Genomic DNA, 24138 nt, shown 5'->3' with positions numbered 1-24138 from the left:
TAATGAAGAATTTAGAGAAGAGATTATAAATTTTGTTAAAGATAAAAAAGAATTAGACCTTGATTTGATTTTAGATAAGAGATGTAAAACTAGTACACTCAATACGTTAGGAAATAAATATTTAGCAGAGTGTATCACATCTAATGATAATACTAAAGATTTAATTGAAATCGTGGTTAAATATTATCTGCGAAGCAGTTCAACTGATGGACAAAGTCCTATGATTAGGTAAATATTATAGTTTACCCTATTAAAAATGCTTTTAAAATGTTTAGAGTGTAACTATTAATATGGAAACATTGCTGTTTTAAAGTATCATTATGATTCATGTCAAAAAGATAAAACTGATAAATGTATGTGTGGTAATATAATATTAAGTGGTATATGTGGTAATGATTTTTCTCCATGGGGTTGTTCTTTAAAAAATGAATCTAGTTCTAGTTCTAGCTCTAGCTCTAGTTCTGGTTCTAGTTCTAGTTCTAGTTCTGGTTCTGGTTCTGGTTCTGGTTCTAGTTCTGGTTCTGGTTCTGGTCCTAGTTCTGGTTCTATCTATGACCCTAACTGTAACTCAGATCCTAACCTAAACCCTAACCTTAACCCTAACCCTAACCCTAACATTAACCCTAACCCTAACCCTAACCTTAACCCTAACCATAACTCTAACCTTTGCCCAGAAGTCTTAATTAGAAGTTGTAATAAATGTAATTATGTAAAACCACTAACTGATTTTGATGAGAGTAAGTATACATGTAGAAGTTGTACTTCAGCTAAAGTTAATTGTCCATATTGTACTTCTGTTGTGAGATATGATGGGATACGGGCTCATGTAAAGAAACAACATCCAGATGTAGAATTAACTAGAGGATTTAGTAGAAGCTTATTAGATAAAAGACAAAGTCCTAGAGCTGTAAGTCCTTTAGTTATTGTCCAAACAGAGGATCTGCGAAGCAGTTTTACTGATAGTTGTTCATGTAAATACTATAATTTTGTATCATTTCTTATTAATAATGGAATAAATATAGAAAAAGTAAAAGAAAATATAAATTTATTGAAGAGTATAGATAATTTGAAATAAAAAGTATAAAAAAAAATAAAAAAATATCAAAAAAGAGGGAATCACTCTTTAAGAGCGAAAAAGAGCGATCTTTCTACTGGGGGATCACCCCGAATAAGAGTGAATCACTCTTAAAGAGTGAAATGTAAATTTTGCTTTGATTTTTTGATTTTTTGTTTTATTTTTGATTTTTAATTGATTTTTTTATTGAATTTAGAGCTAATATATAGTAGTGGATAAAACAAGGATTCCAACAAACATTAAAATTTGGCCCGATTCGACATGCGAGATTAGCGTTAGGAGAAAGGGACAAATTTTACTGGTGGTTGGAATCCTTGTTTTATCCACTACTGTTGTTTGTGGATATTAATTGTTCAAATCTGTGTTATTTTCAGGTGTTGTGCTACAGCGCCCCTGGCAAGTTCACGTTCGGGACAGCGAATGCGAGTTTCATTGAATTCGTGGCAGACACCAATCTGAAGAAGGTCACCGAGACACAGATCGACACCTTCACCTTCTACGACAACATCGAACAACTTGAGAGGAGTGACGAGGTACGCCAATGTTTAGCTTTCCTTTTTACAGCAGTTTGACTTAATTCCTTGGTCAATTTAGAAAAATGTTTTTCTAAAGTCAACCAATTTTCGATTCTTTATCTGATCCAATCGCCTTCTATATAGTTTTGCATCAGTTTTAGCGCTGTTATTGGGTTATAAAGTCAATTATTATAAGAAATTTGCTGGTAAGAATAGCAAAAATGTTGGAAATAACTTTACATAAAATGAAAATCAAACTAGGAAAATACAAGATGAAAAGAGAGTTTTTCAATCTAGGAAAGTGCGTTTGATCAAAAACATTTGCATCTAACCCTGAAAGGTCTGAAATATGGATAGATGGAACAATTTCATGGCCTCTAATTACTCTGGAAAGTTGTATGCCATGTTGGTTTCAGTCGTTCGCTGCCTACTACAATGCAGGTATCCACCTTCAGCCAGCATTCGGATTGGCTGTCATCGTTGCCACCCTGGCACCCTTCGTTCTCCAGAGCCTCATGTGAATAAACCAGTAGACAACAACACCAACACCACATGTAATGCAGATTGACAATGTAGCATGCGATTAATAACTTATCAATAAAATTTAAATTTTGTTTTCAAGCAGTTTTTACATCAACTGGAACCTCTGAAAAATAGATTCAGATTCAACCTCGGTTTGCATGTCATGGCAAACATATCCAAGACCATAAATGGCTCCCCAAACAGGCCAACTTTCATTCGTATGCTCTTGTTATGGTTGCCAAGAATTGCACATATTGTATCAATGATTCCGATTTAACATTAGTATCTTTTCATACCTTGCAAAAATTTTTTGAGGGGCATTTTATCCATAATTCTTTGATGCACAACATATGATTTTTACATGCACAATCCTGTATGATTCTTATATGAGACGCACGACAACCAAGTGCTGAAAAGTATTTTGCAATGAACAACTCCGACCTTCCAGACATTAGCACTTACTCACTCATTACCTGTAAAGTCATACAAGGAGGCTCGGTAATGTACGTTTGCTCATAATGTTCCAACCCCGCTCATCCACAAGTTTGGCTTAATTGCCCACCAAATGAGGCAGAGATAGAAAATTTTCAAAAAGTCTCATATATTGATCAAAAATAATTGGTGTATGAATAAAAAAATTGTTTCCAACTCAAATCACTTAGTAAAGTAAATAATACAACATTAGCGGGCCCATGAGACCGCCCATTATCAAAAAACTACGAGATAAGACAAATAAAAAGAATCAAATAACAACAAATAATAATTACAGTCGAAACTCAATGTCTAATTTTTTTTAAAAAAACTAAATAATAACAAATTAAAAAGAACAAGTGTAAAACAATTATTTGAGAAAAATATCGGTTTTCTGTGAAAACAATGAGTTTCAAGGACATGCAAACAAAAGCTAGCAACTGAACTCCAGAAACAGGTTCCTTTTGTTCCCAATAAAGTCATTGAGGTCGTTTTTCAAAATATGTCATACGACTACAAAAAGAACGATTAATAGAAGAAAAAATCAAATATTAAATAATTGTTTTGCGAAAAACTTGATAAAAGTGGTTAGAACTATAAGCAGAACACGCAGTGAACTGAGACTTTTTTCATCACCGATTATTTGATATGCAGCCTTTAGATAATGAGATTATTCAACAATTAGACAAAAAAACAGCAAAGATCAAATTTAAAAAAACAGTTTTTTTGGAAAATTTATTTGATTCCGTTATAACATCTGAGCTCAAATGTTTAAAATATGAGTTGAAGTCACTAAATGAAAAACCGCTAGTTCCTACATTTATCCAGAAATTTTTTGACTTCAGAAAGAACGACAAACGAAAACAAAATTTTAAAGTTAAATTAAGCTTATACGAAAATCCAATATCGAGGCCGTTAAAACAAAAAGCAATGCACTAAAAACATTCAATGTGTTCAAATGTGCCCTTCTGGTTCCAACTGTTTTATATGCAGCCTGTAATTTTTCAGACTAAGTAACAAGTAGACAAAAAGTACAGTAAATTGCAAAATTAAAAAAAAACACGTCTATGTTTATTTTAGGTCATTTGGCTTCAAAGTCAAAAAAAGCTTCACGTATCTAGTGAAATCCGTAATTGCGTTCCCTTGTTCATCCATTGGGAGCCTTTTGGACCAAAAATTATCCATGATACGTCAAACGAAGTCAAGAACGACAAAAAATGACAAAAAAATTGCAAATTTCTTATTGAAGACGGTTTCATAGCAGATAAAAACATTTTCTGTTCACTCAAAAACTGCCGTGCTCAATTTTTTTTCTGCGAATACACAAAATATGATATAAAATTTTTCAAAGATTTGACAAGAGAAGATAATGAACTTTAATGATGGGAAAGAGTTCAAGAATCAAAAATTTTTCGTGAAAACTCGTTGTATCGAAGCAGAAAAACAATTACTTAAAACGTAAACCCACATTAAACAATAAATTTTAATTCATTAGCGACGCGGCCTGATTTTGCCAAATTTAATCTCCAAGAGGGCCAAAATTGAAAAAAAGTTGCACAGATTAATAAATCACTGTTTATTTTGAAAATAATTGTTTTTAAGAGGGAAAAGGACTATGGTTTTTTTGACTAAGAAACCAGATAAGTTTACTTGAGACTCCATAGGAAGCCAATTGGATCTGTCATTTAAACTTAGGATTGGTTTTTTTCTGTAATTAAAAGAATGTAATTAGCTAGAAAACGCAAAAAATGTAAAACTGATTAAGAAAAAAACGTCGACTGAATACAATCCATTTTTTTGGACTTTTAAAAACAACTATGAGATCGGAACTAGCCTTGCTATTGCAGTCTTTATTAAATAGATGGATATAGATGGATATAGATGATTTGCCAAAATTAATGAACATATCTAAAAAAGTTATATATTTTTGCATAATTATCGAGTTAAATTATCAAAAAAACCGGCATATTTTTAATTGAAGAACAGTCTCAAAGGATCCACAAGTCAAACGAACTATGTTTGTAATTAACAAAGATCGAGTCAGCAGTTTTTAAGAGTTATAACCCGGTAAATGTAGTTCAAAAGGACTAGAGCGTCTTTTTTCGTGCCGAAAAACAAGGCTGAAATTTGGAAAAAATTACCAAAAATTTGGAAAAAATAGCAAAAATTTGCAATAAAAAATTGAACCAAATAGTTCAACAATTCTCTTTTGTTTTAGAGTTAAACCCAAAAATGCTATAGTTACCAATTTCAACATATTTTTCAGCAAAATTGGCAAAAATTGCATAAAACTACTGAAAATGTGAACAATGATAACGGAAATCAGTCCACTATTAACAAAAATTCAAACCGAGATATCTCTTTGCAAAAAATGAATTCGAATCACACAATCCTCTACGATTAATAAATGGATCGGCGAAAATTCACTGAACAAAAAAAAACCGTTTGAGTATAAAGTTCCTCCCCCCACCAAAGTGCTTCGGAACAATAAGGCGACATCAGGCATCAAAAAAGTTTCTTAAAAGGCACTGAAGACATAAGGCACTCAATAAGACTTGACTTTTTCATCAAAGTTTTCATTTTGCTCTATCTGTAATAACAAACTTGAGAAAATAAGTTTGTTGAACCTGATTATATAAAGCAAAGAAAATACCCTTCTTCTTCATTATATCATAGCTGTTTTTTAACCATGAAGTTGACTTACTTCTTTAATAAACGATGTTTTACGCTTGGTTCAAATCTGATATTAGCGATTGTAAGGGATTGTTTAGGATCGCTTAGAAGTTAGAAATGCTAAAGAAATGACACAAAAATATAAACCTAAATACTGTGGTACAATCAAAAGCATCGTTTGCCCCTCCAGCTGACAAGCAATGAAAGAGATCAATTTTTGTTACTGATTTTCTAATAAATCGAATTCTGCATCAAAGACAGTATCTGTCCAATTTATCAAGCTCAGTCCGCAAAGCATCAATTTTCTGAGATTTACCCAAATTTTAAAACATTTAAGGTCAAACAAGGAGGCTCAGTAATGTGCGTTCGCATATAATTTTCCAAACCTGCTCATCCAAATTTTTGATTAAAGTGGGTAACAAATGAGGAAGAGAGTAATGTGTATATGTATGATTCAGCGGTAAGGGAGGAGAGAGGATGTGCCATTTAAAAATGTTGTTCTTTTTTAATACAATTTGACACATTTTTCATACTCAAAATTAAACCTCGCTTTTAAATAACACATCCTCTATCCTCCCTTACCGCTGCATTATACATATACACAATACGGAAAAGATCGAAAGTTTTCCAAAAATTCATGTTTTGCTCAACAAGCAACTAAGTAAAAAAAATACTGAATTAGAGGTCCGATGAGACTTGCCATTTATGAGAGCAGTTACTCGAGAAGATGGTCATAAAAATCAAATAATAGCAACAGATAGTTACAACCAAAACTAGATGTCTATATTGAAAAAACACGTAATAACAAAAAAAATGGAAGCGGATGAAACCTGAAATAAGCAAATTAAACTGTACTTCATTAGAGAAGATATGAGACCTGTCAATGATGAGACTCCGTAACAAGTAGACAAACAAGAGAAAAAAGGCAAAGTTCTAAAATACATTTCCATATTTGAAAACAACCAAATTCAAATCGATTAATGTAAATACGTTTCAAGTCGAAGCAATTGAGACCTGTCATTATCCAAAACATGTCTGATGACTACAAAGAGAACAGTAAATTTATCACGAAATTGGTGTCGCAACTCTTAAAAACAAGAGTTATTCAACGGAATTATTAAAAATCTACAACAAGTCTATATTTTAGGTTTTGATAACAAATAAACAAATAAGAGTGAAACCTTCCGACCAAAAATGGCAATGAAAAAGCCTATGAAAATTAATGAAATACCACGTTGAAAACATTCAGACGCCGGGCAAGCTAACAATTACTTAATAAAAGGGGAAAATCTAGAGCACATAGTTTTACGAATGATTCAGTAAGCCTTCTGGGAAGTTTCGATTAAAGCCAAAATTCAAAAATGAGCAAAATGAAATGTTTCCATTTTATAGTAAAAGAATTACGAAGAATGCAAAATTTAGAGGAATTCAATAGTCACTGAGTTTCAACGAGCGTTCTTCTTTTGGGATTTTTTGACAATTTTTGAGATATGTGTATCACATAACCTAGCTATCTTACTCTGGGTGGTGTGGTTGTTTTATGATGTTTATATTTTCCAAACCAGAAATCAATTCGCAGGACTGGCCTCAGACTCATTGGTTCAACACTTAAAGACAAAAGGCATTTGGTGAAATGCTTAAACCAACTGTTAAGCTAAATTTTCGATAATTTGGTCGCTTTATCTGTCTTTTTTTGCATAAAAAATGGCATCAATTATGCCTATTTGCCCCCTTGTTGTCCAATTTGACCAGTAATGCACGCATAAAAACAGCTGACATAATATTTGTTTGCTCAGATATGGGTTTTTTACCTCCGGTTCATCGGAAACTTTTCTGGAAGTAGCTTTTTTGCTGTTCTTCGCTAATTTAAACCGATGTTTTTAGAAAAGTCGTAATTTTCTTGATATTAGATGATTATCGTTTTTCAAAAAAACTTCTACTCAACGTTTTAGATCAATAGCGTTTTTCAACAGCTACGCTGTGATAGAAGGACGGGTTTCGGTATCACCGTTGACTTTGGCAATGGGAAAGGATTCGGAATGAATTAGGATTCTGAATTTGGGGTCTGTCATTTTTAAAATTTTGCAAATTTTTTTCATCCTATTTACACGCAAGTTTGTTTTGTTCAATAATTCGGTTTGAAATAGGTCCAATTTACCTTTAATTAAGGTTTAAACGAATAAATATTGCCTTTTTTGGTAAAGCCCACGGTTTTTAAGGCTTCGACAAATTGCTTTCGTAAATTTTTTGTGAAGTTTTGAGTTTTAGAAGCTTTTGAAGTTTTTTATGCAGTCTTATCAGTAAAGCTAAAAAAATCTAACTCGGTGTTGAAGAATTTACTTCAGAGAACAGAATGACTTCGAATCAAAGCTCAGTTTTTAGCAGGTCAAAATACTTGCAAATGAAGTCCAATGAAAATACATGACAATCTTATTGGAGAGAAGATGGTTTTTGATTTCAAGAAACGGGTTGCTTTAAATTCTTTGTAAAATTTCGATTTCTGCCTTTATCCGTTGTTATTTTGTAGTCTTTTGACTTTGTCTCACTAATGACATGTTCAATGAACCTCCTCAGCTGTGAAAATTGCTCAATTTTTTCGAAAGCTCACGGTTGTTATCTCTTACAGTTTTAAAACTTTTGTTACCAAAAAGTTTTTTGAGATTTTCCACTTTCAATCTGATTTTTAATCTAATTTCAGCGTAGTCTCAGCAAAAAGAGGTCTCAAGCTTTGTCAAGTGAACTTTAATTTAGCCTTCATTGATCTTTTGCGAATTAAAGAATGGCTTTGACGTTGATAATACAATTTTCCATTCAACATTTTTTTTACAAATTCCAATTTTTGAAGTTCTCTTTTGCTGTTCTCTTCGATCATCACAAAAATGGCGCTTCAATGACAAGCCTCATATCACAATATTGGCCTTGAATTGAATATTCAAATGAATTTTTTGTGAATAATTTGTGACTTTATAGGCTTCGGCACCGTTTTCACGCAAAATTCAATTGACTTTTTGATTTTTACCTGTGTTTGTTATTTTTGCAGTCGTGTGACATTCTGGAAAACGACAGTTTTCAGTGGTTTTGCTTGAAGGTATAAATGAAACCATTGAATTCTGTTAGCTGATAGCTAATGGCTTTCATGTCTTTGCATTTATTTATTTTCAAAAATTGTAAACGTGTTCTAAGTGTGCCCTTTTTGTTTTCTGTCTACTTGCTGTTTACTGTCAATAAATACACTCACATTTTTTCTGGGAAATTGCAAGTCATTCAATTTTGGATTCGTTTCGTTTTGATCGGATGGTATTTTGTCTTTTTCATTATTTCTTTTTTTAAAAACGATGGACAATGAGGTTTGGTTGTATGTAATGATTGTAGTTATTATAGGGTTGTTGTTTGTCTTGTATCGTACTCTCCTTAATGTTAGCTATCATAGGCCCTCTAATGTGTTTTTGGTTAATTTGTATATTGGTTTCAGATTAAAATGATTTTTTAAATGGAGACACCAAAAGCTTTCTATTTCTTCCTCATTTGGTGTACGATTAAGTCAAAAACGTAATTGAGCGGGGTCGGAACATTATGTGCAAACGCACATTTCCGAACTTCTATGTTTATTTTATAATTTTCAATTATATTCTGTTTTAAATCAAAACACAATTTACGTTGTCGTTATATATCACAAGGAGCATTTCAATTGAGACGAGTAAAGTTTGACATTTTGACATCTTTGTAAGATCTTTAATAAAGTTTTGTTCCTGTTTTACAGTTTTGAAATGTATAGTAACGAAGTTATGTCGCTCTATTGTACTGTACCATCATCTGGCTAGGTGGCACGCTAGAAAATTCCATATCTTCTCGATAGAGATTTTAAGAATATCTATTATATGATGTTGACAGGTATTTGACAATTGAAAGGTTTGAAATTTTTGTGATCGTTTTAGAGAAGGTTGTATGATTAAGCGAGGTGTGGCAAGTTCCTTTTCAACATAAATGGACAACTTTTAAGTCAATTGAGCAAATTATACAAATCGTGACCATTAAACATCTTTAATATCAACAACCTCAGATTTGACCTGATGACGTCTTCATTAATACCATTGCGTAGTTTATTGTTTTTCTTCGGGCTTAAATTCCGCTAGTTTAAAGTTATGAGAAGAATTTATCAAACAAACAAGTTGTATCCGCTCGAATCAGTAACCTACCATTCTTCAGTATTTTTGCAGTTTGAGCAATAAATAGCTCTAATTGGTTACCAGAGAAACAACAACATTTCATATCCTGACAAACTGAACTACTGTTGTTTTGATTAGATCATGTAAGTATTATCAGCTTGAATTTGAGTTTGAGTATATTTATTGCTGTTCGTTTCGACAAAACTCAATTTTGAGAGCATTTACACCTTAAAAATGTAAAATGTTTTGAAAAAACGTGGTGGGTAAAATTTTATTTCCGGTTGTCAAAAAATATAAAATCCGAGTTTATTTCACTAAAAGTTACTTAACTACTAGGCGATAGTACCCGTTGTCTAGAATTACTAAACAAAAAGGGGAATCGGTTATTTGTGCTCGAAAATCTAAAAAAAAAAAATTGGAAAAATAAAATTTGTCTATAAAAAACGTACTTTAATTAAGCATTGAACAAAAAAAATTAATTATAAAAGACTGAGCAATGAAATTAACGATCATCAAAATCCAATAAAATTCTGGCTGTTTTTTTTGAAAAGATATAAAACTAGAATGTAACACTTTTGAAAATGCGGTTTACATTTCCTGCAAATAACTAGAGTTCATAGACACCGGGAGCAAAAATTGCAAAAATTTTGTTAGAATTAGGCAAGATTTGAGCATTTTGTTCGATCAACCAGTTTCGTAGGTTTAACAAAAAGAAAAAAGAAGTGGAAGAAGTTGCTATATAATTTTGTAGAACTTAGTAGATGTACTGAAAAATTAGAGAAATCAGGCCTCCATTCAACCTAAGCTTTCAAGTTGCCAGCCAGAACAAAATTTCTTTACCTTTTCTTTAGAACACGTTGCTTGATCTAAAACGACTGCTATATGTTGTCTTGTCAATTTCGCTAGATTAATGCTAAGAGTAGTCAAAAATAGTTTGAATAATTGTAATAAAAGACCTAATATTTTATTACTAATATGTTTATAATTTCTGAGTCGCAATAGCCTTTACCTCCTTCGTTTTATTTGAGCCTATTTTTTCGCATAATTATTACAGATAGCATTAAGAAGAAAAACATTTTTTGGCCAAACAATTTATGAAGTTCTAGCTTATACATAGTCATTATAAAACTACTTTATAAGCCAAATAGACATACAAAAAATGCTTCCGACTGAAATGAACTGATATCTTGTATTCCTAAATTCTATACTTCTATGTGTTTCATCTCAGTGCCCGGGTCGAAACTGGATGGTTAACTTGTAAGAACTTGCAAATTTCTTACAAGTTTTTATAAGTTTATGCATCGCCATATAATTTTAACTTACAAGTTCTTGTAAGTTTACCAAAGAACTTATGAGCTCTTTCAAGTTTACTAACTAAAACTTACAAGTTCATACAAGTCAAACATCCAAAACATAGGTTCTAAGAAGTTTTCTATTCGATCTTAAAAGGCTCTTACAAGTTATCCCTGCTTCTTGCCTAATATCGGGAAAAACATGAGAAGCTTGAACTTGAATGTACACATGTTTTTGCATCGACACAAATTTTGGCATAAATAGAAAATATCGGGAGCATCAAAAAAATTCTTCCTTTTTCAATCTTCTTTTTTTGAAAAATTTCAACTTGATCTTCATTTCTTCAAAATTTCTTGATTCCTTTCTTGATCTTCAAAATTCTTTTCTTTTTCACACATACACGCACACACACACACGCACGCACAAGTTTTATGAACTTATAGTCGGATCTCTTCCGTATGTTCCCCCCGAACGTTATGCGCCCCCAGTTACAGAGCACGTGCCCGTACACAATAAATCATTAAATAAAAATATGGCACGTGCGTCTGGGGGTGCATACACTAAGCTGGGGGCACAAACGGAAAAGATCCAAATGTTCATGTCTTCTTGATGCTTTTATCATCCGAATCAATGACTTAATAAGATTTGAAAATGTAAATGCAAAATATCACTATTTCTACCCTTCTAGGGAAGTTTGGAAGATAGCCATCAGATTTGTAAGTTCTTACAAGTTAGAAATCTGACCTGTAAGTTCTTACAAGTTAACCATCCTTCATAAGAAACCTGTAAGTTCTTGTAAGTTAGCCCCTCGACCGGGGTGTATTCAGTGCAGCAAGAAAAAAATTGAAAGTCTATAGTGATGAGGAGAAAATTGAATTTTTGATTTTAAAAATATAAGAACTTTGTAAGGAAGTTTTTCTGCCCAAATGTTCCAGGCGTTTTAAAGAGGTTTTTTTAAATAAAAAAAATATGTTTTGTTCAACCTGAGTGGTTGCTTAAAGAAAACAATAAATCATTTTTTATCCAATTTAGATTTTTTCTCTAAATTAAATTTTACTTATTTTAAGTGGTTCATCAATTTTAAAACGTGGTAAAACCAGAAAACTACAAAACTGAAAAATCTTGACTGAAACTTTTCGTTCAGAATTTTTTCAAAAAAATTAAAAATTTGTGTACTTTTTTATCGCTCTGACAAGATACACATTGGCCAAAGATGACGGAGCAAAAATTGAGCTGGTATAAATTTCCTAAAATACAAATGTGTTTTAAGGAATGGTATAAAGAATTTTGGGAACAAAAACTTGCTAAAAAATATCATTTATTGTTAATTCTGAAAGCATTAATTTCTGCCTCCTGTAAATCTCGTACAATTTTTGCAATACGACCAGTGTAATCCTACTTTTGTTTTCACGTGATTTTTTCCAGTAATTTGTAATCTGTTTTTGAATTTATTACTTCCACATTTATCAATTTCCCATTACACTTCCTTGCCCCAAAATTTTGACCCGAACATATGTAGGGATACAAAGATGATAAAATCTTCTTTTTGGACAAGATGTGAGAGTTACCGACCTTCTCTTCTTGAATGCTTCAAAATAGAGAGTTAATGTGTGTAATAAATCTGATTCAATCTGGAAAACCACAAAAAAATTATGCAGACGTAAAATGGCAGAGTGAGGTTTATTTTTCTCAAAGACCTACTCTGCTGATATTTCAAGTGGTGCAACATGTTTTAGAAAGAAATGTCAGCATAAGCAAGATTGGTTCTTTCATCGCTTTAGTAGCAAACTATGTATTTGTTGTTGATGATCTGAGATCATAAGCTTAGAAACTTGAAATGTACTAAAAGACTACCCAATATACAGAATCAAATCAGAGTAAAAGTTTTCAAATATGTTAGCAGGAAGCTTTGTTATTTTTTAGAATCTGTTGCTGATTTACTGAACAGAAAAAAACATGACCTCAATTAAAGTTCTCCTGGCCGTCCTTGCACTTGTGCAGTTGAGTTGGGTAGTGGTGAGGGCAAATGATAAATGGGAGTCTTCGAGCAATCAACTTAGCTACTGCCAGAACGATTTAAATGCCTGGGACAAGGTCAGTTACCAAATATTCACTTGATATACAATAGTAACTATAATTAAAAATTGTCGTTTCCGAGTAATCGCAGCGGAACAGCATTAAGCCACAACAACCTGTTCTCTGCTGGCATTTTTCATATTAATCTCTCAACATTTCAGACTGATCTTTTCATTACCAGCATTACTCTTTTTTGGTAACTATGGCCACTTTTCCGCGTCTGAAACTTTCACATCGTGTCAGTATGGATGTCATGGTTACTCAGGCTATAGTCAATCTAAAGCTATGGTTAATTGAGAGCTCATGCTTATACAGAAAACTTCATGGAGGCAGGGGATTGATGTCTCAAGCATTGCCGTATGAAGCTATACCTAAACTCCTAGCTATCATTTTGCTTTCCTAAACCTAGAAAATAACCTCTCACCAGTCTATATACAGATAAACTGATATTGATTAAATAACACCTTAAGTATGATCAAATTTTTCCCATTGCCGTATACGGCAAGTATTAGTACAGTTTCTTTCACTTAAAACCTTGTTCTCCTATTCTGAAAACGTGTCATTGGTATATACAGGGAGGACCATCGAGTTGGTTTATGGTAATAACTGACGGTGGGGAAGGTCGAACTAATCGCTCAAATTTATGGTTTATGTACACTGAGGTAAACTTGTGGTATTAACAAAATTGAAGCAACGATTCGGTTCAATTTAGTAACCGTTATTCAATACTAGTTCCACAGGAGTTTTTCCAGTTAGCTTTGTCCATCGCCACATGTTTTAATTTGGTTCGAATAAAAGGCTCAACTCCTCAAAATTTAATTCTGTTGAAGATAGTTAAGGCGTCTTTCTGTTGTTTAAAACCTTTCTCTGCTTCTGGGCACTGTTTCCAGTTTGTGCTTTTTATTCTTTTGATGACATCTTGGATTCGAACCCAGTTCAGTTTTGATGTCTGACTGGTTCACCAGGTCGGATTGAACAAAATAGATGTTGTCAAGAGGAAAACGGACTCGATCATTGTCGTAGTCGTCATCAAAATCCAGTCTGATCAAAGCATCAGCGTGGGTGATTTGCTTTCCGTGTGTGTATTTCAATCTGAAGTCGAATCCTAACAGCACTATAGTTCGTCTCGCTGATTCTCGCTGATGATTTTTTTAGGAATTTCTTCGTATGGTGCAAAGAGATATTTGAGAAGTTTGGGGTCAGTTTGTAGAGTGAACCTCCCGAGCAGAAATTGTTTCAATCTTGTGACCACAAAGAGGATTTCAAGTGCCTCTCGATCAATATTTGAGAATTTTTGCTCGGCTTGTGACAACTTCTTTGAGACATAGATCACAGGATGTCCCTCCTGTGAGAGAACCCCGTTGTTACAGTTGCTTCTTTCGACAAGGTATAAGACTGATCAAGTGCATTAGCACACAACTCATTTTTTTTATTTTTTTGAAACGTCTGTTTTTTTTCCATTTGAAATAATCTCTTCGAATTTTGATCAAAAGTAACATTTTTGTGCAACAAACTGGTATCATTCGTCCATAAGAAATTGCTAGGGTGAAAAAAAAGACTCTAGTTATTTCATATATGATGGTGGGTTTTTTATTTTTGATTTTCTCATCATGTTTGAGATTGTGTGCTATTCCTTCGTTGTAGACTGAGTAACCAAGAAAATTAAAGCCTGAGACTGGTTGAGAATTTGATTTCTCTCTTTGATGGTGAAATTTCTCTCACGTAGTCGACCTTTGGCCGCAAGCACTTTTTCCTCGTATTGCTTCTTTGTTGTTCCATATACCAGTACGTTATCTTGAAAAATGACCACACCCTTGATTTCTTTTAGAGTTGACTGGAAACAATTGTGGAAGATAGATGAAAATTTTTTAAGCCCTGAGGAAGCCTGCACATCTTGAACAATCCATGGGATTTGTCCAGTGTACATTTTTTTTGCATCATCGTCCAATTCACTTTGATAATAGTCGTCACATAAGTCAATTTTGCCTAAGCAAGAGGCCCCATGGATATTATGGAATCTGGTCTCCATGTCTGGGATCGGATAATCCTCGTCCATAACTTTGCCGTTAATGTTAACTTTCAGGTCCACGCATAGTCTTAGAGCTCTATTTATCTTCCGCTGCCAAACTACGGAAATTGTATTTGTGACTCCACTCAGTTGCACTGGCTCCAGGATGCCCTGTCTAACCATGGTCTCAAATTTTTCTTTGACCCTATCTTGTAGAGGTAGAGGTATCTTTCTAGCCTTGCAGAACATCGGCCGTGATCACGGTATGAGTTTCATATGCGCTTTGTTTTCCTTGACTGCACATAATTTTTTTCACATACACTTCTTTGATGCCTTCCTGGGATAGTATGTCTCTCCCAAGTAGTTCAAATTCTTTGTCGGGTTAAATAACTGCAAGTTCTTGTTGCCTATGCTTACTTCCGTTCCCCTCAATATCACATGTTGGCGATCTCAGAATCGTCAAATTATGACCATCATAGACCTCAAGACGAGTGATTTTCACATCTAATGTTTAGCAAGCTCAGTCCAGATGAATTATAATATCCCAGTACTATCACCACTGGGATCAACCGGCATTTTTACTCTATGGTTTTTTACTGTAATGTACTCCCACGTTGCTGACGTGTTAAACATGTTTTCCCGTGTATAGTACTTTTTTCCCGTGTATGTTAAACATTTTTTCCCGTGTATAGTACCCATCTCCATTTCGGAAGATGTCTGACAAGATAACTTACCCTCTTCCTCGCAGAAGCTGTTGCGACATAACTGATCTAGGCTCGGTTTTACTTTTGCAAATTTTCGCAAATTGCCCCACTTTCTCAGAGGTGTTACATTTCTTGTTCGAAGCCGGACACGGCTTGCTACTGTTTGGCTTACTTCTACATCTATTACATAACTGGCCATTGTTTTTACTACCAGTGAAGTTATCACTTGGTTTTCTGAAGTTTTTTTTGGAGTTTTATTGCACATTTATTACCTATTGAAGAACTCGCAAACACCATTGCTTGATTTCTAAGCTGTAGTTTTTCTGTCATTTCAGGAAGAGTCATCGTGGGTTTAGTTTTAGTGCAGCCTAATAGTATGAATTTTGCCTCAGGTTTTCTCAAACCTGAGATAAACTTAATTTTCACCAACTCCTACTCGGGGTTGGTCACTGTTTTTAGTGTCTAGAAGTCACAATAGCAAGCTTCTTCTCTTAGGCGCGTCAGAAATTCGTCGGAATTTTCAAATGCTTTGGAGAACAGACAGACATTTAGATCTTTCTGCCAAAATAACTCTTTTTTTGGAGAAGTATAGTTTTGAATTACTGCTATGATCTCTTTAAAAGGATTGTCTAGAAGTTTTTTTTAGGACTCATAAAACTCCTAAATTTCAGAAGTGGGTCTTGTCCGCACATTTTAAGAAAGAAATTTGTTACCTGTGGGTCCGAAATTGTATAGTCGGCCCTGAGTTTGTCTTCATTTTCGCTGCGCAAATTTTCTTCTCAAAAAACACAATCCACGCAGTACAGGATTCAGCATTCTGCAGATCCCAAATTTTTTGTTCGGTCGGTGATCTGCACACCATTGTCGTGATCTCGAGCACTAGTAATAAGAGCTTTATTATTTTAATAACTGAATTCGAAATGGCCCCCCCCAAACAAAATCATAGGTATTTATGGTCGCTATCAGTATAAAAAATTACAGAACCGTCTAGATATAGATAAACTGAATTTGCTTAATTCACACCTTCAGTATGAACACATTTTTCCCGTTGCCGTATATGGTTCACTTCTATTTAGTAACCATTATTCAATAAATTTACTTCACCAACATCAAGTAAGAAAGTTTTGTTTATATCGAAGTTTTAACACTAAGTTCTGATCTTCGTGATATATCACACCAAGATCAGTTCCCGGACTGAATTGACCTCTAATCAGACCATCGCAGACTATCGTTCATATTTTGTGGTGATCAGAAGTGGTGTCTGGGACATCTGGTAGGTTTAGGCTCTCCTGAATAAAATTGGATCGTTTTTAAATGAAAAACTTTCCTTCATTCAGTTATTTTGGTTACTCATCTGCATTACTTCTAATATATAGTTCTTCATTTATAGATAGACTTCATTAGACAAAACTCATTACACGCATAGACACCAATTAAAAGGCGTGGCCAAGTCGTGTCGTAGAAGATGTTAAACGACTTAGTCTCATCATAATATTCAAAAACTAATTACCACCCAGGCAACAGTTTGTTACAAATGTAGTTAAACTAGTCTAGGTTTTGTCACAAATCACATTTGTTCGTTAATTAACAGAACTGATAAAGTTTTGAAATTCCACTGCTGCCCACTCGCATCTCGTTATTATTTCCAAATATTTGCATAAGTCTATTATGCAAGAGACCAACTGAAATGAAAGTTAAAATCATTTACATAAACAGGCTCAAGTGCGAGAATTTTCAATTTGCGCAAAATGTCAGTGTGCACGTAAAGTTCACTTGAAGTTTTAATTTTGATTTATCACAATGTTTGAACGAATCTAGAAACTGAAGCTTATGTATTTGTGTTATTTGCTTAGGCTACAAAAGACTACAGACGGGAAAAGTTATATGAAAAGAATAAAAAAAATTACAGCATTTCTGCCTCTTTGTATTAAAATGGCTAGCTTTCTATTGAACTTAAGCGAGCGAAAAACGCCCAATTAAAGCAGAGTAGTCGGTACATGGCTGTGACAGTATAGTAATTTGGATAGTAATTTTGAAGGGATTTTTAATTGTACTTTTCTGGATAATTATTATTAAAAAATGTGATTGCTGGGAAAACATTAGTCGGTTGTGATAAATTTGTGGTTATGACAGATTCGTATCAAGTCCCACGGGCCGTTAGCTAAACTCATATCGATCAATTATGAAAAAACGTAGTACCAGTTGTCAATTGAAATAATTTATGCGGCTTCTGTTCAATTTCTGCCCCCTGTACCAATTGATTGAAAAAAACCTTCGATCTAATGTTTTTCGGTTTAATTTTTGGTCCTCGAATTTCAAACTTTTTTTTGCGACCACCTATAAACCAGCGCTAAGCTTTTTTTTGCATTTTTCGCACATAAAAGTGCCTCGAAATTAGATTTTCAAGATCGACAATAAGAGCGCGGTAAAAGTTGGGTTTCAAACATCATTTTATTATATTATTGCACTCTGTTGAAAGCCAGTTTGGTTTGAGCCTGCAAACTCATTCTACGTTGTATATAGGAAAACCACAAGTGTTAATTGCGTAATATACTACAAGCTCGTTTCAGATTACAGCTCGAAATCTACTTTACCAGCTGAGAGTTCGCTTTCTGGCATCACTTCTCACAATTTTTTAAGCTATAAATCAATGAACACTCGTACCAAATCAGTTTAAGAATATTAAAAATTCATATGCGCAATGAATTTGTACTTCACGAGAGTGTTTTCATAATAATGGATTTTTGTTACAACTCGATCGAAGTTCATTGAATTCTATTTTTTTCATGTTGTGGAAAAATAACGTTTTTAATGCTCGGGATATTTATCAGGTAGGAGAAACATCAAATTCATATAAGCACCATTTAATTAAAAAATCAAAACTATGTAACACTTTTAAAGCTGATCATTTCTATCCATTTTTTAAAAAAAATTTCATGAAAAAGCAAAGTTTAGGTACGAATTTCTCGGTTTTAAACCTAACATGAATTAAGGTTAAAAAGTCAGCATAATTTTGGAACTGTAAACTTTACCTTTATTTTTTGCGTGTTTTTTTTCTGTACGAAAAAGTAATCTTTCAGTAGCATTCCGTATACTTTTGAGGTTCCTATCTGATATAGTTTGATAATACGGGATCTAATATTTAGCAAAATGGCCACTGGACATCAGTTAATTATGTTAAACCTTCTTCGGGTCTTAAAACATACCCCTTCTGTAGTGTTAAGCTCCTATAATTTTTGCCGATATTTAAAAAAAATAATAATAATTGTGGTATTAGGCCTAAAGTAGCCTGTTCTCAGCTGCCCTTTTTCTTATTATTCCCAACATTTCAGTCTGATCTTTTTATGAGCAGCATTGCTCTTTTTTGGTGACTATAGCCACTTTTTTTTGTGTCTGAAACTTTCACGTGGTACCATTATTGCGGGCAACATTGGTCAGGCTATGGTCAACCTGAAGCCATGGTTAAGCAAGAGCTCATCCTCACACAGACAACTTCACGACTTTTCACACAGATATTTTGCTCATAATAGTAAACTTTTAGAGGAATTTTATAACCAGCTGTTTCTAGAGATTTTGCTAATATTTTCAGTGATGTGCCACGAACCCAGCTACCTATAGTTCAAAAATAACTTGGTTATAAAACTCATGGCTATTGATAACTGAATCAGTTTGTGGAATCACTCAACAGCCGTTCATCTCGCGGGAGGATTCAACTAATAACGACGTATAGCTGAAGATGCACCTCAACAATTAGGTCTTCAATTTGAGCCAACGAACCCACACTATCGTGTTTTCAAATTATGGGTGACACTGTGTTATTCCTCTGATTGAATGCAATTTGAATGTAGCCGCAAATAAATTTGTCTAATTCTCACCAGTTGCTCTTGAAGGTGCCTCGCGCATTAGCCATAGAAAAATAGCTTTGCTTTTTCAGGACGAGCAAATCAAGCGGTTGTTTGATGGGAAGAAATGCGCACTGTTGGACAGCCAATGCATAACGGTGTTCGCGAACGACTTCCCAAATCTGCAGGTGTTCGAGATGGAAGCAGTGGAACCGAGTGTTAACACCTACATTTATGAGGTATGTTTACAGACAAATGCTTCTCTCATTTACTAGTTATTTATGGATGCTGAAAACAAAATTGATGCGGGGAACAGAGACCGCACGCAAGGGAAAAAAACAAACGCACACATACACACAAACATATACACACATACGCACACACAAATACGCAAACACGCACACACATAAACACAAATACACTCGTAATCAAACGCACACACACACACGCACACACACACACACACACACACACAAGCGCTGAACACACATATTCACAAACACACATGTACACATATACACCCACACAGATACACGTACTCACACATACGCGCACTCACACAAACACACACACACACACACACACACACACACACACACGCACACAGACACACACAAGCACTCACACGCACATACGCCAGGCAGACACATAAGCCCCACACTCACATACGCACACATCTACACGTACACCCGCACACGTATACACAGATATACACAATAACGCGCGCACACATACCCACATTCACACACACCCACACATGCACACATACACACACGCACATACACAAATACACACACACACGCACACAAACACATACACACGTACGCCGCACAGACACATACGCTGAACACATACACACACACACACACACACACACACACACACACACACACACAAATATCCATACGCACATAAACAAATACACGAAACATGCACACACTTTCACACACATTCTCACACACACACACAAACAACTTTTTATGTTAATTTTAATCATATTTTTTCATAAAATTTTATAATAATATATTATCATAAAATTATATATTCCTATTGATGAAAAAAAGATTAAAATTAACATAATACTTTTTAAGTGAATTTTGTCTGTAAAATGGTAACACGCACACGCACGCACACACACACACAAACACACACACACACACACACACACTCACACATACGCACGCACACACTAACACACACACACAACACACAAAAAACACACACAATCACACACACACACACACACACACACACACACAAACACACACTCACACAAACACCACAAAATAACACACACACACTCACACAAACACCACAAACACACACACACATACGCACGCACACACTAACACACACACAAATACACAAAACACACACACACATACGCACGCACACACTAACACACACATAAACACACACAATCACACACACACACACACACAAACTCACACACACTCACACAAACAGCACAAACACACACACACATACGCACGCACACACTAACACACACAAACACACAAAAAACCCACAATCACACACACACACACACACGCACACAAACACGCACTCACACACTCGCACAAACACCACAAACACACACACACAAAAACACACACACACACACAAACACACACACAAAAACACACACGCAAACTTTTGACCGGGAGAAATAAATCTCATTATTTTCTATTGTCTGCAGGACAAATGATTTCCGTTTTTTCAAAATTAGTAAAAAATCAAGTTGTTCGCAAATATATTTCAAAATACGTAGTAAAAGTTTTCAGTAATGCAATTGAAGGATAGCCATTGAAGGATAGCGATAAGCGGACCTATTGTGAGGTAACGTTTCAAAGGCATTAAAAACTTAGCAAAAAATGTGACGGCTTCTTTGCTCGAAATTTAAAATTATTAAAAATGTGGTGTCCTTAAGCGTGTTCAGAAAAATTGAAAAATTGTCAAAAAAGAAAAAAAATTGTTTTTTAAGAGTGTTCACGAAAAAAAATAATTTAAAAAATTAATTAATTAAAATCAACTAAATTAAAAAAGAAAAAAGTAAGTAGAAAAAATGTCGTGTCATTAAGCATGCTCAGAAATTGTTTTTAACTAGATGTACTGCTTCGAAAGAGTTGGAGTGTATACCTTCGGATCTGATGTGTCAAGCTTCGTGGCATTCTTGAGTGACCAGGATAGCTCCAATGGCATTGCAGAAGAGAGAGACACCATCAAGTTCTACAAGGACATCGACGCCATCGAGGACGACTTCCCCGTAAGCAACCATTTCTTCTATCACATTTACTTCCTGATGTATATTTCCTTTCTACGGATGTAAGCCTGAAATGGTTGCTTCTATGGTGAGTAACAGGTATGTAAATTTGTCCGCAAAGGACCTTAAAGGTAAGTAATATCCACACCATATCTTAATACACGGGAGAAATCAGATATTTTAATCATATGTAGTTATAATCTGCAATTACGCCAAAATCAAATATCGAGAGTATTGCTTCCCAGGATTGCCTTCATATTCGGAATTTCGCCTCTTTGAGTAAGTAATAATCGCAGGTCTCAAAATCACTGTTTTTGCTATTTGGTACCAGTTCTGCTATGATATGTAAGTTGGACCCGGCCAATCACTCCGCCCACTAGTTCGATAAATGATAAATTTATAATAATAAATAATAAATCTGTTCTCGAATTGTTTACATGGATTCTATACAGCTTTACACGCAACGTAAAAACTCGAAAGGTCGCCGAAAGGTCTTAGGAACTGTCAAATGATACCTCCACAACCTAGTCTAGACCTGGTCTTTTTAAAGCGACTGTCTTTGACCAATTTAAGGCATGAAAATACTGTCTTCGACAGATTTTTAGTATGAAAAGTGTTTGTCTGGAGTTAGCGCGATGTCTTGGACTTTAGCCGGAACTAAAGCAACCGTCTTCGAATTTGGCTGGACAATGAAACGTGTCCTGAACAATAAATACTTTACGTTCAATTTTATTGCCAACTAATGCTTATTGCGTAGTCAGCATGCATGCTCCGTCATCTTTTGCGATTTAGAAGAAAGAACAATCTATCAAAAATCAGCATCATTTTTCGACAGAATGATAATTTATAAATTTGAATGGGAACAGATGAACAGAAGCCATTTTTTCGTCCTTGCTAATGGGAAGAAAACCACTACGATTAAACTAATTAAGTTCATTCAATCAACTATTGTGCCAATGTAATCCCAGCTGCAATAACTCCTTTCTCTTAAGAATCGCAAAAATTCAATTCTTCAAGTCTTACGACTTCGTAAAAAGTCTTTTGACAGTTTTTCAACCGTATTTCAAGTTGGACTGCTCTGGTTCAATTTTGTTTAGTCTGCAACATGTGCTGCTTCAGTGTGTACAGAATCAGAAAAAAGATTTAAAAAGTAATTCCAAATTTGTTTAAAACATATTTATGAAAAGAATTTTGCTAGAACCATAAAAAGACCAAGCTCGACCCAAGCTAACTATGAAAAACCCTGTTCGACCCGTAATGCAAATGAAACGACTTTTACATGACCTATGAAAAAATTATGTTTGGACTTTTGGAAAGAATTACTCTCAACTTTAACTAGGGTCGTCGACAGTGTAATTTAATTCCATATTTACCCCCCCCCCCCCCTCGAATTTATAGGTCTTTTTACAATTCCAGGTCTAGACTAGGGCATTGTTTATAATGTTACCTTATTGTCGTACCAGCCTTGGAAAAATAAATTTGGTTCTTCTAGAAAAAGAGACGATGCAGTTTCCTTTTGCGCCACATACACGGGGACAGCAAGTTGCTTTCACGCAAAATCTTTCAAAAATGTTTTGAAAAATTTATAATTGTGAAAAAATTAAGAGTCCAGTTTGGTTTTAATAACTGGCTGCAATAACCTCGTCTTTTAAATTGATAAAGTTACTTTTATCAACCAATAATCGAAATTTATTTCGTAGAGATACCTCAACTTTTGAGTATAAATTATCTTTCAGTATAAAGTTTTATTTTCTACCCCACTATCCATAGAAAAAAAAACATTGCATAATTGCCAATTCGGGTGCAGCCAAATGCGACAGTTTACGCGGTAGATTGGATTCTATGATTGTTTCAGAAATTCGCCGATTACTACAAAAACTTCTCAGGAACGATCGCTGCTAACGTCGGACTCATCGCATCTATGGCTATGGCTCTCATTTTCAAGCATCTCTTTTAAACTCATTTTAAAGAACTGCATCTCAACTAAAGTTAATACTACCTCTTAAACATACACAGCCTTGAGTTGCTTAAATGTATGATATAAAACTGGATTCAATTGCGGATTGTTGTAATTTGGAGTAAATTGTCTTATAGAATGAAAGTGTAGTTAGTTGATGAAAACATCTCATGATTAAACAGATTTCATCTAATGAAAGTTTCCAAAAAAATCTTTTAATCCTCGTATATGTAACATAACAATCCAAAACATAGCTGGATGCAAAGCCGCTGGAAATAATTGTTATGGAGTTTTGACTGATGCCAACTTCCAGTTCAGAAAGGATAATAGGAAGTTTAACTAAAAGATGTGGGAACATCTCATATTTGGATAAATTGATGTAAGCAAGCATTTCTCAAAAGTCGGTTTTCTGTCGATGGAGATGGAGTGGAAACTTAAAAAAAATGATTCTTTTATCCACGCTAAAAGCATTTCTAACTTCAATGGTAGGAAGGGTTTAAATATTCTCACAAACTGGAAAAGAACATCAAAATTTTTGTAAACGTTTCAAACGTTGGATCTTTGAATCGGCAA

The 24138-nt window shown here is 34.3% G+C and overlaps 2 protein-coding genes across 2 annotated transcripts in view; both read left to right on the top strand.

Annotated features, from left to right (window-relative positions):
- Nucleotides 1-2211, top strand: part of LOC142349363 (uncharacterized) — a 33016-nt gene extending 30805 nt beyond the window's left edge. Inside the window, exons 3-4 of the mRNA XM_075400852.1 lie at nucleotides 1450-1608; nucleotides 2007-2211. Of these exons, the coding sequence (XP_075256967.1) occupies nucleotides 1450-1608; nucleotides 2007-2111 (264 nt within the window). The 3' untranslated portion in view covers nucleotides 2112-2211. The remainder of the gene's footprint in view (nucleotides 1-1449; nucleotides 1609-2006) is intronic.
- A 7194-nt stretch (nucleotides 2212-9405) lies between these two features.
- On the top strand, nucleotides 9406-23786 carry LOC142349355 (uncharacterized). Its single transcript, XM_075400840.1, has 5 exons — nucleotides 9406-9565; nucleotides 12639-12809; nucleotides 19438-19584; nucleotides 21453-21611; nucleotides 23464-23786. Exons 2-5 carry the CDS (start codon nucleotides 12672-12674, stop codon nucleotides 23563-23565), a joined length of 546 nt encoding a protein of 181 aa, XP_075256955.1. The 5' UTR covers nucleotides 9406-9565; nucleotides 12639-12671; the 3' UTR covers nucleotides 23566-23786.
- The last annotated feature ends 352 nt before the right edge of the window (nucleotides 23787-24138 follow it).

The sequence above is a fragment of the Convolutriloba macropyga genome, chromosome 1, assembly GCF_964194025.1.
Source record: "Convolutriloba macropyga chromosome 1, txConMacr16.3, whole genome shotgun sequence".
In the NCBI taxonomy this organism is placed as follows: Eukaryota; Metazoa; Xenacoelomorpha; order Acoela; family Convolutidae; genus Convolutriloba; species Convolutriloba macropyga.
This window is presented reverse-complemented; position numbering and strand designations above follow the sequence as displayed.